The sequence below is a fragment of the Homarus americanus genome, unplaced genomic scaffold (assembly GCF_018991925.1).
Source record: "Homarus americanus isolate GMGI-L3 unplaced genomic scaffold, GMGI_Hamer_2.0 scaffold39675, whole genome shotgun sequence".
Classification (NCBI taxonomy): Eukaryota; Metazoa; Arthropoda; class Malacostraca; order Decapoda; family Nephropidae; genus Homarus; species Homarus americanus.
The window spans coordinates 9,476,321-9,496,405 of NW_024736071.1; the positions used below are offsets into that span (position 1 = coordinate 9,476,321).

At 40.6% G+C, this 20,085-nt stretch overlaps 1 protein-coding gene across 1 annotated transcript in view; it reads right to left on the reverse strand.

The window, feature by feature from the left end:
- The window catches only part of LOC121871699 (tuberin-like), a 218,355-nt gene that overhangs the window by 192,087 nt on the left and 6,183 nt on the right, over positions 1–20,085 (reverse strand). The window contains exon 4 of the mRNA XM_042374111.1: positions 10,313–10,510. Coding sequence (XP_042230045.1) covers positions 10,313–10,510 — 198 coding nt within the window. The remainder of the gene's footprint in view (positions 1–10,312; positions 10,511–20,085) is intronic.

Genomic DNA, 20,085 nt, shown 5'->3' on the forward strand with positions numbered 1-20,085 from the left:
ATTGTACTGCAGGAACCTTTTGATGCAGTACTTACTGGATTCTTAAAATCTACAATTAACTTGTCAAGATGACGGCAGGTTGGCAATACCAGTGCACAGCGGACGGCCAGGGAAGGCTCAAAAAACTTCCCAATGAACGCTAACTATTCTTAAGAGGCAACTTGATGCTAATCAGTGGTGGGCACAGCTAAACGAAAAGTTAGCTTCGCTAACCACTAATCTGCAAACTAAAAAGTTAACTTCGCTAACGCTAAACAGCTAAAAAATTAGCGGAAGCTAACGCTAACCGCTAAATTTTATTACAGTATATGAACTTAGCTTCAGTTTTTTTTGGGGGGTGGGGGGGGGGGCTCTATAACCCTTAAAACAAAACTAGAGAGCTGAAATTTTCATATGTTCTCTTGTAACTTAGACATAGAGCTTTCCAAAAAGGTATAGCATGCCAAGATCAGATGATGATCAAGGTGTACACAAATAATTAAATGAACAAATGAAATTAAACATTAGTTTACAATCAAGTTTCAACATACACTTTATAATCTTTATTTACTGTACGAAAAGACAAAGTATTAAACGAATCCAAAAACTAAAGTAATGTATAGCATAGGTAGCAAATAGCATCATGCCAAGATCAGATGATCAACTTATCAAGGTGTACACTGTACACAATTTTACAAATAATTAATTTGCATTCTCATACAACTGTAAGGGCAGAAACGATCCTCCGGCTAGTTACCGCTGCTAACTCGCTCGTTTGCTGGTGCAGACGACACTTGGGGTGGTTGGACGGAGGTGATACCGGCAGCGACTATCTCCGCCACGAGGAGATTCAACCCAGCCGCCATACCGTCAGTATCTAGCTACCCTGCTGTCCGTCAAATTCTGGCTGTGATCTCATCATAGGTCCTGGACTCGTGGGCTGTGTTCCCAGACCTTCACCTATCAACTGCCAACTCTCTGGTCATCTACCACTACCGCATACCACGACCATCAGTTCATCACATTCCGTCGGTGCCCCGGTGTTCTCCTGCCTTTTCAAGACGTTGCTGAGTGTGGAGTGAATGGACGCTTCCCTACCCTGAGTGTGCATCACCGTGTTCCAGAACCTTCCCCCAGGGCCACTGCCGTAGGAAATATTTGTTCATTGTTGCTTCCATTAATTGTTTGACTCCCGTAATTATTTGATGATTGTTGAGTGGTGTCAGAGTTTTGTTATATTTTTATAGTAAAGAGATGCCAATCTCTAACGGTTGTTTGTTATTCCTCGGAAAACCATGGTCCTTGACTTTCCTTTATTAAGATCCTGATTAGCCTGGTAAGGGATTTCTATCCCTAAGTCCTAGGCCTTTACAAGTGGCGACCTTGCCAGGATTGTCTCTGACCTTTGGTTTCTGAGGTTTAACATTCGTTCCGGTGTTGTTGTAAGTCGCCGTGAGCGCGCCACCTTGCTGTCTGTGGCCCGGAAGCAAGTGTTGTTCAGTGGTTATCCCTTCCTTCTGTGTGCTAATTTTGTTGCTCTCCCTTGTACGTGGGGAAGTTAATTAGTGTTGGTTGGGGTGCACTGTGGATGCTGTCATAGCATATATGTTGTTGTTTCACCTGGTGCGGTTTCGTTACCCTGAGGTGATTCAGCTGGGCTGGGTGCGGAACGAGGTTCCCTCCAGTCGGATCAAATCATTTACTGGTTTGATTGAGCCACTAGGTGAGTTACCTTTGGCTATTTGCGGGGTAAGTTGTTCGTTTTTTTCCTTTGTTCTTGGCCTTTCGGATCATTATGTCTGCTTTTGAGGTGTGGAAAGGTCAAGCGGTGGCCCTGGGTCTGACAGGTAATGACATTGGTCAGTATGTGGTCACCCAACAGAATGCCGAGAGAGAGGAACGTCAGAGAGCGAGAGAGGAACGTCAGAAAGAGAGAGAGGTGGAGGAACGCCAGAAAGAGAGAGAGTTGGAGGAACGCCAGAAAGAGAGAGAGTTGGAGGAACTTCAGAAAGAGAAAGAAAGAGAGTTCGAATTAGCTAAGTTGCAGGCAGAAAAGGACCTAGAACTGGCTAGGATTAATGCTTCAAGTAGACCAGCATCCTCTGGCCATATACAGGACAATGTGGTAAAACCCAGCTTGCCTGTGTACCGTGAAGGAGAAGACATCGCCTCCTACCTTGTTAGGTTTGAGCGGGTAGCTGAGCTGCTTGGTGTAGCCCCAGATAGCTATGCTGTAAGGTTGGGTAGCCTACTGAGTGGTAAGCCGGTAGAAATTTACACGTCCCTGTCTGCCGACATCACCCGAGATTACCTCTTGTTGAAGCAAGCTCTCTTGCGAGGATTTTGCAAGACTTCTGACGGTTATCGTGCTGATTTTCGCAGAACGAAGATTAGAGAGGGAGAAACGTACCAGCAGTTTTCGATTCACCTGGGTCGTTTATTTCAACAATGGCTGGAGACATCAGGGGTTGAAGAAACCTTTGAGTCTCTCTCTAATTTCATGATATTAGATCAGTTTTTGTCTTCTCTACCTCCAGACTTGAGAATTTTCATCAAAGAACACCAGCCAGCGACGCTTGGAGAAGCTGTGCATCTTGCCGACAACTGGGCGTCTGCTCGCAACGCCTACCCCAAGTCTTCCCCTCCTGTAGTGAAGATTGCGAAGCCTCCATCCTCCGAGGAACCATCCCCAGGAGTACACAAGAGTAGTTCACCAGCCGTGCGGTGTCACAGCTGCGGAGAAGGGCACATTCGTTCTCGCTGTCCCAGGAATCCCCTCGCCTTCAAGACTGCTGACACTCAACCCAGCAACAAGGTCGGATTCTGTTTGGAGGTCAGGAGCTGCCCCCGTTATTGTGTCAGTGGAACAATCAATGGGTCTAGGGCATCTACTTTCATCAGGGACACTGGTTGCTCGTGCATTATTGTCTCTGAAGAAGCCCTGCCTGATGCTGACATCTCCAACTGCCCGAAGGTTAGTGTCGCCGATTATTTAGGTCGTGTTGACCAGTTCCCTGTTGTTAGGTGCTACCTGCGTTGCCCCTATTTCACTGGTTGGTCTAATGTGGTAAGAGCTCCCATTAAATTTGCTAGTGCCCTCATTGGTAATGTTCCCGGTGTTCGTGACCCTAACGACCCGGAAACGTTAAAACTCTCCTCGCCACCAGCACCAGTCTCCTCACCACCAGCACCAGTCCTCACGCCACCTGTTGATGACGACTCGCCACCTGCCGAGGTCGCCTCGCCACCCTCTCACGCCGCCACGCCTGCCGCCAAGGTCCAAGCTGTAGGGCCACGGACGGCGAAGGTGAAACGACCGCATCCCCTGATTCTGCCGAATTTGTTGCCACTGACTGTGACGCCCAGGGAGTTCGCCAAGCTTCAAGACTCGTGTGCCACTCTTAAGCGGGTAAGGGAGAAGGTGACTTCCGGGGAGGAGGATCAGGTGAGAGATGGGTCGGTTTATAAGTTTGTTTCTATTAATGGGGTGTTACACAGGTCTTGTGTTTCATCCAAGCGACCAGCTAAAGTAGGTCGGTTTTTACTTGTTGTCCCTGCTGTTTGTCGTAGTAACATTCTCTCTGTAGCTCACAAGAGCTCTCTTGTAAGTCACTGTTCTCGTAGAAAAACTTATAGGAAGGTTGCTGATCAGTTTTACTGGCCAGGTATGGGAGCGGATATTAGAGCTTTTTGTAGGAGTTGTGATCAGTGCCCACGTATGTCCGCCAAGGGTAGAGTCCGTCCTGTTCCACTTGAACCCTTACCCATCGTTGCAGAACCTTCTTCTCGGGTAGCCATAGATTTTGTTGGTCGATTCTCACCCCCTTCCTCTAAGAAGCCTAAATTACATCAAGCTAATTTGTTAAAGCAATATAATTGCAGGACCCACATTGCTCGTGTCCTTGACGACGACCCCAAGCTGGAGTTAGTCGAGGCACTACCCTGCAAGAGTTCCTGTGAAGTTCGGACGCCAGAGTCTGTTGATCTCGGTTGCCAGTTGCTGCCAACACCTGACGAGATAGAAGAATCCTCTACGGCAGGAAATAGGCCCAAACTTAAACTTGGACTGAAGTGGACCCCACGTGCAGTTCCTTGATACGGCCTTCGTTTTGGACATCAAGTTTCCACCTATTCTTTTCTATGACCTTTCTTTTTTGTGCAATGTGTATTTAAGCATTTGTTGTAAGATGATTATGCTTTGTGTACTAATCTTAAGTTTTAATCTACCTTACAGTAGATTTTTGTTGGGGGAGCAGTGTAAGGGCAGAAACGATCCTCCGGCTAGTTACCGCTGCTAACTCGCTCGTTTGCTGGTGCAGACGACACTTGGGGTGGTTGGACGGAGGTGATAACGGCAGCAACCCTCTCCGCCGCGGGAGATTCAACCCAGCCGCCATACCGTCAGTATCTAGCTACCCTGCTGTCCGTCAAATTCTGGCTGTGATCTCATCATAGGTCCTGGACTCGTGGGCTGTGTTCCCAGACCTTCACCTATCAACTGCCAACTCTCTGGTCATCTACCACTACCGCATACCACGTCCATCAGTTCATCACATTCCGTCGGTGCCCCGGTGTTCTCCTGCCTTTTCAAGACGTTGCTGAGTGTGGAGTGAATGGACGCTTCCCTGCCCTGAGTGTGCATCACCGCGTTCCAGAACCTTCCCCCAGGGCCACTGCCGTAGGAAATATTTGTTCATGGTTTGATTCTATAATTATTTGATGATTGTTGAGTGGTGTCAGAGTTTTGTTATATTTTTATAGTAAAGAGATGCCAATCTCTAACGGTTGTTTGTTATTCCTCGGAAAACCATGGTCCTTGACTTTCCTTTATTAAGATCCTGATTAGCCTGGTAAGGGATTTCTATCCCTAAGTCCTAGGCCTTTACAACAACCTATCGGCCTTATTCATTATTCATGTAAATATATGCAATACCAACCACACACATTATACCAGTGCATTTTTATATCACTTATTGTTGGTCTTAGTCATTATACCAGTGCATTTTTATATAACTTATTGTTGGTCTTAGTCATGTAAATGAACAGAAAACTCTAAACTTTACACGTACTAACACGCAGTCAGCCAAGCGTGCCTAACTGGCTCTTGGAGACACGCGTCGCGGCGTCACACGCTTACAATAGGCAGGAACAAACAAGTATAAATTTTGTTAGCGGAACTAAATTTAGCGGAAGCTAATTGGTCCACTAATGGTTTCCAAAGTTAGCAAAAACGCTAATCCGCTAACGAGAAAGTTAGCTTCGCTAATTAGCGGTTAGCGGATTAGCAGAACCGTGCCCACCACTGATGCTAATCCACGTCTGTCAGCATAGGAATTGAAAGAAAAAACCCTGTACTTCTAGGTGATGTTTCTGTAAGGACCGTTCACCGCCGCATCTATGACGACCTGCAGTTTCGCAGCCACCACGCATGCAAGAAGCCACTCCTCACCCTTGTCCAGAGACAGTGTAGGGTCGCTTTTGCTAAGGCTCAGTGGGATACAACCAAGTGGCAGCACGTGCTGTGGAGTGACGAGGCACTGTTTTCTTTTACTGGAAGTCGTACTTTTAATGTGTACAGGTAGTGATTCGCTTGACCCCAAGTTCACTTTTAGCACAGTTAAGCATCCCGAATCACTAATGGTGTGGGGTTACTTCTCGTGCTTTGGAACTGGCAATCTTGATGTGCTACCTAGGAATGTGATGATAAACCAATTTAACTACTTGGAGCTGCTTTGTGATTATTTGCCCGGGTCTTTTGAAAAATACCGCACTGATGTGTTTATACAGGATGGTACCCCTTGACACACAACAAAATCTGTAATACATGGCAAGGACACAAGTACCGTCCCCAAGCGGGAGGCAGCCATTCGTGAAGAGTGGAATAATTTAGACCCACAAATACTCTACAACTTGGCAGAGTCAGTTCCTTCACACCTGTAGGACTGTATCAAGAGAAAAGGGAGACCTACAGACTACCAGAAGTGATGAGATAGCAATGGGAGACTTCTTAAAATATATGTCCAATTTAGACTGCACAGTTTGCCTTTTCTTTTCATTGTAAATCTCCATGTAGCAAGCAAGTGCATCTTGGATCTGTCTGTCAACTTTTGCAAAACGCTCAACATTTTGATCCATTTCTTCAAACATTTGCATCCCCTTATTAATAGTAGCAAATGCCTCTGCCTTGTCCTTCAAAATTGTTGATATCGCGAGTGAGAGAAGCCAAGGTCGCGTGAAATGGTTGCTACCGTTTTTCCATTTTCATATCGCATTACAGTGGTCCCTCGGTTAACGAACTCAATCCGTTCCAGCAGGTTGTTCGTTAACCGAAAAGTTCGTTAACCGAAATCATTGTTTCAATGGGTTTTTGGGCAATTGGTTCCAGCTCACCGAAAATTGCCTAAATTCAACAAAAATGGTAGAAAAGTTCACTTACTTTGAGGTGTGTATGTAGAAGGCTCCTGGATGATGATGATGATGATGATGATGATGGGAATTAGAATGGGGGTGGAGGAGAAGGAAGAAGAGAAGGCATTGGGGTGGAAGAGAAGTCACCCCATGGCACCATTTCACCCATAAAATTTTAGGTCTCTTGGTGTATTTCAAAATTATTTTCTTTAAATCAACACTGCACTGCATTATATATTGTCAATATGTAAAATATATTTCAAAATGACCAATAATTTGCTTGGAAACACAGAAAAAAGCGTTTAGTTGAAGAGAGTCTCAAGCAAGATGTTACCTCCAGTGAAAACAGAGACACTAACGCCTGTTTGCTGTGTTAAGAGGCTGGATGCCGCGCATTAAACTAGTCACTTTACCTTCAATTATGTTCAATAATTGTTAAAATGACTAAAAAATTGAATATTAAACTTTTAAAATTATTGAATAGTATAAACTTCCTTGATATTTACTAAAATAGTAAGGAATTTAAGCCCTAGAACCGATTAATGTATTGGCAGACTGATACTAAAGCTGGTTGCCCGGCCAGTGCAAGCGAAAACATGTTCAGGTCGGTTCGTAAGAAATTCGTTAACCAAATTTTTTTTCGTTAACCGAATTGAAGATTCTTATGGAAGGCAGTTCGTTTACCGAAATTTCATTAACCGAGGCGTTCGTTAACTGAGGGATCACTGTATTACTTTCATTTTCATCTCAAAAGTTTATTTCTTCTGAGCACCACCAGAACTCTCACTTGTACGCGTGCCAGTCATTTTAAAGGGAATTAGAAACAAAAATTTTGTCAGTACACAGTGCGATCACTAACACCGAGTGGGCTAGGGCTTGGATGCTGTACACCACGAGGCGGCCCAGCCCACGCCACGCTGTCGTACAGGACGAAAACGTTTCTGTATTAGAAAATACGTACGTAATTTGAAAAAAATTCATATGACTGCGGCGGTCTTATGTCCGGGTGGTCATAAGTCGAGTAGGTCGTTAGTCGAGGAGTACCTGTACTGTCTTCATTTATAGCAAGTCAACCCCCTTAGAGTAACTACAAAATTGCCAATACAGATAAAGCGGACTTTTCGGGGTAATTATACATACACCCATGTGTATGTAATACAGGCATACCCCGGGTTGCGGAAATTCGCTCTTACGGAATTTGTAAATTATGACCAATAATTTTGCGGTACGGCCCGTAAATCTGCCCTTACGGAAATTGGGGTAAATTTTAACAATTTAAAAAAAATCACTATATAAAATAAAAAAATTTTGTTAAAAATTATAATTTGTTTGGTGTGAATTTCTTGGTGTTTGCTACCGCCAAGCGTGGTGTCGCCACGCGGAGTCACTCAATTGTTTACATCCAGTGTGCACGCAAGTTTCTCGCCCCAGCAGTTTGATTTAACTTTTACAAACATACAGTAAGTGCAGTACAGTGCATTACCCTTATTCAAGATGACAGGAAAGAGGCCATCAAGTGGAAGTGACCACAGTAGTGCAAAAAGATGTCGCAAAGGCATTACATTGGATATTAAACTTGAGGTTTTAAGAAGGTGTGATGCTAGAGAAAAACTTAGCCAGATTGCAAAAACATTAGGTCTTGCTACTTCAACAGTGGGAACAATCCGTGATAATAAGGACAGCAGCAGCAGTCAACATCTTTTGTGGTGAGTACAATACAATATTTTTATTTCTTCCAACTGTATTTCTCTTCCTATTACATGTACAGTTGTACCCCGCTTAACGCGGTCAATTGAACCCACAGGGTACCGCGTTAAGTGAACAACAGAACATATGGGATTAATTCCAATAGAGACTGGCCCGACCCCCAAACTCCACTTTTTGACGACATACAACTATGTTGTAGTAAAATTATTATCTTAACTTTATGATGGTATGCACACACACATAATAATTAAGAGAAATATCAATAATATTAGGTTTTTTAACACTTACATTAGTAGAAAAGATGGCTGGGCACACGGGGATGGGCGGTTGGTTCCGAGGCAGAGGGCAGATTATTGGCCCTCACCTGTATCACTTGTACCAATTGTATCACTATCCACCACAGAGGCTTGCAGGGCCTGACTTGGGCCGGCTGTGGTGGGTGAAGAACTCGGTAATGTTTTGATGACTGGGCGACCTTGTGCGCATCGTGCCCGCGCCGCTTCCCGGGTATATGAGTAGATGAACCGCGTTAAGTGAAAGTTCGGTTCTGGCGAGGCACCGCGTATATGAGAAATCGCGTTAAGTGAAACCACGTTAAGCGGGGTACAACTGTATATCATAAATTATTTAATGTACTGTATTGTATGTGTTTATAAATGTTGATTTTCATTCATAAAAGTGCTTGAATTACTTTTTTGAGGTCGAAAAAAATTCCTTAGGAACGCATCTCCAGTTTTATAATGGAAGGCAATGGGAAAATAGGTATTGCGTTACAGAATTTTGCAATATGGTCAATTTTCCAGGGATGCAACCCTTCCGTAACGCAGGGGATGCCTGTACAGGGTATATACAATAAGTATTGCATCCGGATTTGAGAACAAAATATGGCCATGAAGAAAAACCAAAAGCACATACTGTAGTTATGAATGAACTGCTTAATCCCTGACCGGCGCTGATCGCCAGGCGGGCCGGGCCACCCGTACCAGATATAGTGCACAAAATTGAGCGCTGGGAAAGGTTTTATGGCCAGTCAATACTATGGAAGGTAAACTTAATGAATTGCAAAATTCACTGAAAAATAGTTTGGTGTTAAATGTAATTAGGTATAAGATAGAATGTAAATGAAAACAACATTTACGCCTGGCAGTGGGTAACCATATCAGGTAGAGCAGCATGGTTAGACCTACAGTAAGTGGAAACCTTCCCTACATTGATCTCGGAAACTTCCTCTAAACAACTATACAGCAGCCCCCCCCCAAGTTCGTGGATTTTTACTTAGCGAATGACACCCTGGATGTACCCAAGAATGTCTGTGGGTAGTTTTAAAGTTTTGAGAGAGAAAGATATCCCTATTTTTACAGGGAGTGTCATAGGCCATACACCATAGTAAAACTGTCCCTTCCGTATAGGGTGTGTCATAGGTCATACACCAAAGTAAATCTGTCGTGTGTGTGTGTGTGTGTACAGAACACATACAAATAAATATTTGGAATAATGAATATGTATCTTTAAATAATTTAGCTAAACATATTTCTCGTCAGAAACGGTCATCCCAACTACTGTATTATGAAAAAAACTAATTTAGAAATACATCATTACTTCAGGACGAAATAGTCCAGATTTGCAACAGCCAATCAGCTGTAACTCTTGAGGAGGGGGCGGGGCATCTCTTCTCAGTTGAAAAAAAATGCACTATACAGTGGGGTATGCTATAACGAATCTAATTGGTTCTAGAACCTTGTTCGTTATAGCATTCGTTCGTTATAGGATTCGCTCGTTCCAGGGCCCCAAATACAACCACTTAACACTGAAAAATATAATATAAAATTGTAAAAATTGTAAAAAAGTGCATACATATGCATCTAAACCCCTGAAATAAAGAATATCATTAATACTTGTAATAAAAATCAATAAATTAGTGAAAAAAAAAAATATTAAATAATGTTCGTTGTAGGAGTTTCGTTCGTTATAGCATTCTCAATTTTATAGGTAAAACCGTTTGTTATAGGAATATTCGTAGTAGGATCCGTTCGTTATAGCATACCCCACTGTAACTGTAAACACATTTAGTTTGAATTTTCTATAAACCAATCACCAATTAGAATAGAAGAGGGGCGTGACTTGTGGGCCAGGTTAGTGTGAAAATACTATAATACAAGAAAGTTCGTGAAAATTAAAGAAAGTTCTCCAATGATAACCTAAAAGCACAATGACTTACTTAACATAGCCCATAATAACTTGTTCGTCTAGGAAGGCCGAGTTGAACTTAATCAGGTTATTGACAAGATTAAGGGCATCCATAGCAAGGGGTGATGCTAGAGCTGTGGGCAGCCACTGCAGCAAAAAAGTACCAACAACTTCTTCAATGTATTTGACATTCTTTCCCTCGTCTATTACACCACGAAAGAAGTCGAAGCTGTAAAAAAATTCAAACAAAACTATATATATATATATATATATATATATATATATATATATATATATATATATATATATATATATATATATATATATATATATATATATATATATATATATATATATATATATATATATTATATATACACACATACACACATATATTATATATATACACACACACACATATATATATATTATACACACACACACACATATATATATATATATACACACATATATACAGGGTGTCCCATAAGTTTCCATACAACGTATCACCAACGCCATTACAAGCATAACTCCAGCTGTGCTTGAACGTGTTCTTCAGCAGTGGATGACACGCATTGAAGAGTGTTTTCAACAGAATGGTAGTCATGTAGAGCATATTATATAAATAAAAATGGATTTTTATATAAAATTTATTTTTCCTATGTATGGAAATTTATGGGACATCCTGTATATACATGTATATGCAGTCTTACCCCGCTTTACACGGTTTCACTTTCCGCTCTCATTTACGCGGTACTTTGCCAGAACCGGACTTTCACTTTCAGCGGTGCATCTACTCATATACGCGGTGAAGTGTAATTTTTTTGTACTTTTTTTTATTTAGCTCATAAAATTCATACAAATTAATCTGCCAGAATATAATTTACATCCTGGAATTCTTACAATATGATGATCATTTTGAATATAAACATCATGGATTTTGCATTAGACATACAAATTTTAGATCTAATGTAATAATGTGGTTTACACAAAGCAAATATTTTATCGTTTGTGCAAAATATATGAAGTTTACATTCAAAATATTCCCTGACCTGCAAGGAATCTAGAAATGTCAATTATATTATCCTAACTTTAGTCTGAGGTATTATTTATTACTAAAAATGTAATTATACTATTTTCTCCCAATCACTTCTCTGGTAGGGAGGGAAGGTGGGGGGTGGGAAGGGAGGGAGGGAGGGGGTGGGGTATTTTGATCGACAGATAGTGTCCTTGAAGAATATTCATTTATTTACTGAAGATACAGGTTGTACCTCTCTAGTCCGGCAACTTCGGGACCTGACCGGTGCCGGACCATGGAAATTCACCCTTTTCCTGGATAGATAGTGACTTGTGCTTATGCATGGAAGTACTAGCACCACTTTCTCTGCATCATGGTCTCTTTGAAGGCATATTGAAGGGTTAAATGTCGTATAGTAGCTTCTCAAATTTCGCGAGTTTTTAATTCTTAACGTATTTTATTGGAACACACAAAAAAATAAATAAATAAAAATTTTGACGGCGGAAACTTGAATTTCGACGGGTTTGAACGGCCCGCCAACGTGCAGACGAAGTGCATAATCGTGTGAACAGCGTCATTTCTCTTATGTACAAAAGTTTCATTATTGTTTATTACTGAAAGTCTTTTTGATTGAATTAATGTTTGTGTGTGCAAAATGAGCAATACAATTCATTAATAATACGTAGAATATTAAAACACACGAGGAAATGACACAGCATTGTATTCGTTGATTACAAAACCAGTGACTGACTGGTTCTACATATAAAACTGAAGAAAATAAGACCTTGGTTGTAGCTGTAGTAAAATTAATATGGTTGTTTTAAGTAATGTTATTTAATGTTAATAAATGGAACAATAGAAGTAGCTAACGATAATGGTAAAGAAAAAGAGAGATCGCATATGTAAGTGCGCATGCGCACACGTGAAAACATATCGTCATTACTTTACATAAGAATATGAAAGCAACACTTATTTACTGTTCATATATATTTTAATTAATGTTTCTGAATTTGTTTTTATTGAATTAATGTACGTGTGTGCAAAATTAACAATACAATTTATTAATAATACGTGGAATATTAGAGGAGACGAGACGGCTGCCGGCATTGTTTATGTTAAAGCTTACGAAACCAGTGACTGATTGGTTCTACATATAAAACTGAAGAAAATAAGACCCTGAGTTTAGCTGTAGTAAAATTAATGTAAAAAAATGAATATGGTTGCTTGAAGTACCTGTAATGTTATTTAATGTTAATAAATGGAACAATATAAGTAGCTAACCATTAATGGTAAAAAAAAAAGTGAGACTGCTCGTATGTAAGTGCGCACATGTGAAAATATATCGTCATTACTCTACATAAGAATATGAAAGCAACACTTATTTACTGCTCATATATATTGAAGGGTTAAATGTTGTACTCTGTATAGACAAGCAGAGAGAGAGAGAGAGAGAGCAGCCGAACTGCCGGATGTAAACAAACCTTAATTTCCCGCGGCTTTTTTTTTTTTTTTAAGGGGATTAGCCCACCCGGGCATAGGTCACTGACCCACATTGGGGCCTGAGGGGCAAAAATTTAATACTCCTGTAATAATAATAATAATTCAGATAAAAAAAAAAAAAAAAGCTGCCTATCTACCTATTGGACAAACTAGAATCGTTCCGGACCACGGGAGTTTCCGGACCACAGAATGCCGGACTAGAGAGGTACAACCTGTATTTGTTTTAGCTCATAAAATTCATACTAATTACCCGGCCAGAATATAATTTACATTGCTGGAATTCTTGCAATATGATGATCATTTTGAATATAAACATCATGGATTTTGCATTAGACATACAAATTTTATATCTAATGTAATAATTTGGTTTACACAAAGCAAATATTATATCTTTTATGCAAAATATATGAAGTTTACATTCAAAATATTCCCTGACCTGCAAGGAATCCAGAAATGTCAATTATATTTTCCTAACTTTAGTCTGAGGTATTATTTATTACTAAAAGTTAAAATCTAGTTTTTTCACCCAAAAATTTCTCTGGTAGGGAGGGAAGGTGGGGGGTAGGGTTGGGACCGACCGACCCAGCTGGCGTGAGTGTGAGGAGGTGGAAGGCAAGGTGGGGTACATTGATTGACAGATAGTGTCGTGAAGAATATTTTTTTTTTTATTACCTGAAGATATTTGTTTTAGCTCATAAAATTCATACAAATTACTCAGCCAGAATATAATTTACATTGCTGGAATTCTTACAATATGATGATCATTTTGAATATAAACATCATGGATTTTGCATTAGATATACAAATTTTAGATCTAATGTAATAATTTGGTTTACACAAAGCAAATATTTTATCTTTTGTGCAAAATATATGAAGTTTACATTCAAAATATTCCCTGACCTGCAAGGAATCCAGAAATGTCAATTATATTATCCTAACTTTAGTCTGAGGTATTATTTATTACTAAACGTTAAAATCTAGTGGTTTCACCCAAACATTTCTCAGAGAGGTAGGAGCTAGTGAGCTGGGAAGAGGGGGGGGATTTGAGTCCATTATTTGAATGGACATTAACCTGGCGACTGTATTTCTCTTAAATATTAATTGTGTGAGCATACCATCATAAAATTTAGATGTTATTTTTACTACAACATAGGTATTGTGTCGGAAAAAGTGGAGTTTGGGGGTCGGGCCAGTCTCTATTGGAATTAATCCCATATGTTCTGTTGTTCACTTTACACGGTACCCTGTGGGTTCAATTGACCGCGTAAATCGGGGTACTACTGTATATATATATATATATATATATATATATATATATATATATATATATATATATATATATATATATATATATATATATATATATCTAATTGGTTCTAGAACCTTGTTCGTTATAGCATTCGTTCGTTATAGGATTAATCCGTTCCAGGCCCCCAAATACAACCACTTAACACTGAAAAATATAAAATAAAATTGTAAAAATTGTAAAAAAGTGCATAAATATGCATCTAAACCCCTGAAATAAAGAATATCATTAATATTTGTAATAAAAAAAACAATAAATTAGAAAAAACAAATTTAAATAATGTTCGTTGTAGGAGTTTCGTTCGTTATAGAATTCTCAATTTTATAGGTAAAACCGTTCGTTATAGGAATATTCGTAGTAGGATCCGTTCGTTATAGCATACCCCACTGTATATATATATATATATGTATATATGTATGTGTATGTATGTATATATATATATATATATATATATGTATATATGTATGTGTATGTATGTATATATATGAGGAATATAAATATATCTATAATATTGGCTCAAACCTTAAATACCCTAGATCTTTCATAGACAAATGCCTAAACATTACTAAGAAAACTTTTTATAGAACTGATCCCAAGCCCACCCATGACCATAAGAATATCTTAATATTACCATTTCACAAAAATTTCTCACACATTCCCTTACAACTAAAAACCTGGAACGTCAATGTGGCATTTAAAAAGTCGTGCACTGTTAAACAAATGTTAATCAAGAACTCCCCCAACAACACAATTGGTTGCATTGATAAAGTTCCTTGCAAGGAATGTAATATGTTTTACTTACGCCAGACAGGCAAAGATCTTGTAACTAGGCTTAAACAACATACTGTAAATATAGTGTTAGGACAGGCCAGGAATCAAATGCTCTGTTTGTTCATTTGAGGGATAACAAGCATTGCATTGACTGGGATAATGCCTCCTCAATATTACCTTGTAATTCAATTGATAGTAGGAACATCATACAATCTAGTCTCATTAAACATACCGAAGCATTCAACATGAATTTGAGTAATGGCATGTACAAACTGGACAATTTTGTAATTAAGAAGATTTGTAACCAGGTGAGAAGATTGGGTCACCTTACCCTCTGACCTGACTACCGACCGTTGCCGTGCTATTTAAAGATTAGTAGGGTCATAACCTAATACCTGACCATTGTGGACCTGGTCTCACCCTCCTCTGTATATATACACCTTGTTTTGTACTTCTCTTTAGTCTGTATATATATATATACAGTGAACCCTCACTTTACGCGGTCAATTGAACCCACGGAGGCCCACGTAAAACGAGAAACGCGTAAAGTGAACAACATAACATATGGGATTCAATGAAATAGAGACCAGCTGACCCCCAAACTCCACTTTTTCCAACACAATACCTATGTTCTAGTAAAAATAACATCTTAATTTTATGATGGTACATGCACACAATTAATACTTAAGAGAAATAGAGAAATACAGTCACCAAGTTAATGTCCATTCAAATAATGGACCCAACTCTCTCCCCCTCTTCTCACACTACACTCGCTGGCTCTTCCCTCTCTGAGAAATTTTTGGGGGAAAACCACTAGATTTTAAGGTATAGTAATAAATAATACCTCAAACTAAAGTTAGGATAATATAATTGATATTGCTGGATTCCTTGTAAGACCAGGAAAATTTTGAATATAAATGTCATATATTTTGCACAAAAGATAACATATTTACTCAGAGTAAACAAAATACTTAAAGTAGATCTAAAATTTGTATGTCTAATGCAAAATCGATGATGTTTATATTCAAAATGATCATCAAATTGTAAGAATTCCAGCAATGTAAATTATATTTTGGCCCGGTAATTTGTATGAATTTTATGAGCTAAAACAAATATCTTCAATAAATAAACAAAATATACTTACCGAAATACTATCTGTCAATCAAAATACCCCACCTCCCCCCCTCTTCCCACCTGCTCCCTGGGTCCCTCCCTCCCTACCCCTCACCCCCACCTTCTCTCCCTACCAGAGAAATGATTGGGTTATAACAGTATATTTACATTTTTAGTAATAAATAATACCTCAGACTAAAGTTAGGATAATATAATTGACATTGCTGGATTCCTTGCAAGACCAGGAATATTTTGAATATACACGTCATATATTTTGCACAAAAGATAACATATTTGCACTGAGTAAACAAAATACTTGCATTAGATCTAAAATTTGTATGTCTAATGCAAAATCTATGATGCTTATATTCAAAATGATCATCAAATTGTAGAATTCCAGCAATGTAAATTATATTCTGGCCGGATAATTTGTATGAATTTTAGGAGCTAAATAAAAAAATTATACTTCACCCGCGTATATGAGTAGATGCACCGCGTAAAGTGGGAATTCCGGTTCTGGCAGAGTACCGCGTAAATGTAGAAACGCGTAAAGTGAAACCGCGTAAAGCGAGGGTTCACTGTACTGTATATATGTATGCAAGTAAATCACTGTAGGTGCGCGTGATCCAAGTACATTATATGCTGATAACCACACATTCTTCTTGCATCTTCATTAGGTAATTTATAAGAACACTGCTACCACTAGAATGAGTACAGTAATTCAATTTCCTTAATTTTTTCCACATATTATTATTATAAAGTATTTTATGAGGTGAAAACTATATTTTAATTGTAAGTATTTCCAATTCATATTTTTTCTTTAGTTTCTCTCTAACTATGATCATAAACCTCCTGTAGTGGGCAGGGCATGAATGATTAGGGAAATTGCTGGGGTAAAACACTGAAAAACTGATCGTATGACACGAAAACGATGTTTCTATGTGCTTTGTACGTGAAGAAATTAATTACCCTACCGTGTATTTACTGTATACTCCTCTGAAAAACCTGCTGTCATCACATGTCGCCTGTTTGTTTACAACTGACCCACTCAGTCCGAGCGTACTCTCACTTCCACAAAAAATGTAAAATTACATCATGTTTCAAAAAGTTGCTTTCATTGATACCAGATATCAAAAGTACTTTTCTTTAATATGGCAGGGGGTCTGGAAGTTAAGTAAGTTAGATAGGTTTCTTTGGTTGGTTAGGAGATTCTATTAGGTTCTAGTAAATGTCACGGTAATTATTGGCGAGACACCCACCGCTGATTTTTCATCGAAAATACAGTTGTACCCCACTTAACGCGGTCAATTGAACCCAGAGGGTCCCGCGTTAAGTGAAAACCGCGTTAAGTGAATAACAGAACATATGGGATTAATTCCAATAGAACCCAGCCCGACCCCCAAATTCCACTTTTTGACGACAAATAACTATGTTGTAGTAAAAATTCTATCTTAACTTTATGGTGGCATGAAAAACAAGTAATATAGAAGAGGTTAGGTTAGGAAAGATAAAGGTTAACATAGGAAAAATAAAGAATAGGTTAAAAAACGAAAATTTTTAAGGAACACTCACGGTAGTAGAAGAGATGGGTCGGCATACGGGGATGGAGGCTGGTTCCGAGGCAGAGGGCAGATTACTGCCCCTCAGGTGAATCACCATTACTAGGTGAATCACCATTACTAGGTGAATCAATATCACTGTCACTTACAGTTGTTATGGCTTCCCTGACAAATCCCTCAAAATCAACTTCACTATCACTATCACTGGCTTGGGCTGGCTGTGGTGGGTTGCGGGCGAAGAACTCGGTTATGCTTTGCTGACGGCTGGCTTTGATGTTTTCATGATACACCGTGATGTACGGCTCCATAGCCTGCACCAGTCGGGTATGGAAGACGTCATGGCGTTCATCGTCAGTGTCGCGGGAAACGATGGACTTAATTTTGTCTGTTAACTCTATGACACACTTAATATCACTATGACTTAAACTAGGTTCTTCGGAGAATGACGCACCTTCTTCCTCCTCTTCACTGGCGGGTTCTTCTTCCAACATCTCGTCGGCAGTCACTTCAGGATCTCTGATCACCTCCATGATGTCTTCGTTGGTGGTCTCGGAGAAGCCTTCAGCTGTAACAGTCTGCGCAGCTTCTCTGGCAAGGTCCACTGCTACTGCAACAGTCTGAACCTGACCAGTCACAGGTTCACTCCTCCTCTCACCTGGTATGCCATGCAACACATGTCTCCATGCGTGACGAATCGTAGCAATAGACAGCAGATCCCATGCCTCCACCAAGAAGTCTACAGCTTGTTTGACGTTAAACTTCTTCCAAAATTGTTTGACGAGAAGTTCTTGAGTCGCCGCCTCTTGTTCCTTGTCCTCGTCGCTTTTACTCTCGCTGTCGGTGTCACCCAGCTTACGCAACTCATCCTTGGTGTTGGTAGAGTCGTTCAGGAGCTTGAATTTCTTTGCCGAGTATGCAGCTTTAACATTGCAGATTAACTCCTGGTCCATGGGCTGGATTAATGACGTAGTGTTGGGAGGAAGGAAGACCACTTTTACGTTGGGGTGACGATCCATAAGTAGGGGCGAGTGTCCAGGTGCGTTGTCAAGGAGCAACAAAATATTGAAAGGAACATTCTGTTGCTCGCAGAATTTCTGCACGTCAGGAACAAAAAAGTTGTCAAACCAGAAGAGGGACAGAGAAGAGGACATCCACGCCTTACGTGCGGTTAGCCAGTGGACATTAAGCTTGTTCATGTCCATATTCTTGTAGGCGTGCGGCTTGCGGGCTTTGTGAATCACCGATAACTTTGGTTTACAGGTACCGGAGGCATTGGTGGTAAACAGGACGGTGATGCGTTCCTTCTGCATCTTCCGGCCCCTTACCTTGCTCGCAGACTGGACAACGAAGGTCTTGGAAGGTAACTTTTTCCAGAAAAGACCAGATTCGTCCATGTTAAACACCTGGTCGTCACTGTACTGTCCTTCCTCCATAATCTCACGTAAAAACGGAGGAAAATCTCTAGCCGCCGCACGGTCAGCACTCGCTTCCTCACCAACAATGCTGATGTTGGTGACCTTGTTCCTCCTCTTAAACCTATGCATTGAAGGGTTTGGGCTCTGCAATTCCCAGTTTACGTGTCACTGCTGCGTATAGCTCACGTGCGTACTCCTGCACTGAGCGCGTGTCCACCGCCATGTTGCGTCGCGCCTGACGCACCAAATAACTCACCAGCAAAGTTTCCACTTTTGCCAGCACCCTGTTCTGGCAATACCTGATAGATGAAGCACCTGCAGACTTTGTGATCTTCATGTGCTCCTTTATCTTGGCTGCATCCTTCTTTATTGTACGAATCGTAGATTCGTTGACGCCATGCTGGCGCGCGAGATCAACTTGGCGTCTTCCTTTCTCCAAATCTTGAACAATTTGGTACTTCAGCTCGTAGCTTAATGAACGTCGTGTCTTCTTTGGTTTAGTGCCGCTGGGTCCAGGTAAGGAAAGGTTTCTCTCTGGGGGTGGTGGTCCGGCGGAAGCCATTTTACGGAACAATGGATGCGCGTTAACCCGGCGTGGCCTTGAGGGATGAAACTGCCGCGGCTAGGTCAAGCGTCGTCTCTCCTCCCTCCCTCCCTCCCCGGGGTAGTCACGTCATAATACTTTAAGCCAATTACAGCTAGCAGTAGAGGGGGGTAGGGCTGCATGGCCAATCACAGTCCGAGACGTCATATGACGTCAGTGATAACGCAACAAAGACACACACTGCGCAACCTTACCGCGCCGCTTACCCAAGCGGAGGGAGGAGGAGGGAGAGGCAGGCAGGCAGGCGGGCGGGTGGGTGGCGCGTGGCGCGTGGTCAAAATCTAAAAATAGCATCCGAGCCGGACACTCACCGCGTAGCTGTGGAAAAACCCGCGTTAAGTGAAAGTTCAGCTTTGGCAAGGCACCGCGTATATGCGAAAACGCGTTAAGTGAAAGCGCGTTAAGCGGGGTAAAACTATAATGTTAAAACGCCGCATTTTCACTGTTTGGTATTGGACACAGTCATAATTTGGGCAAACGTGTTAAAAAGTGGTTATTTCTAAATTAAACCTAATTTT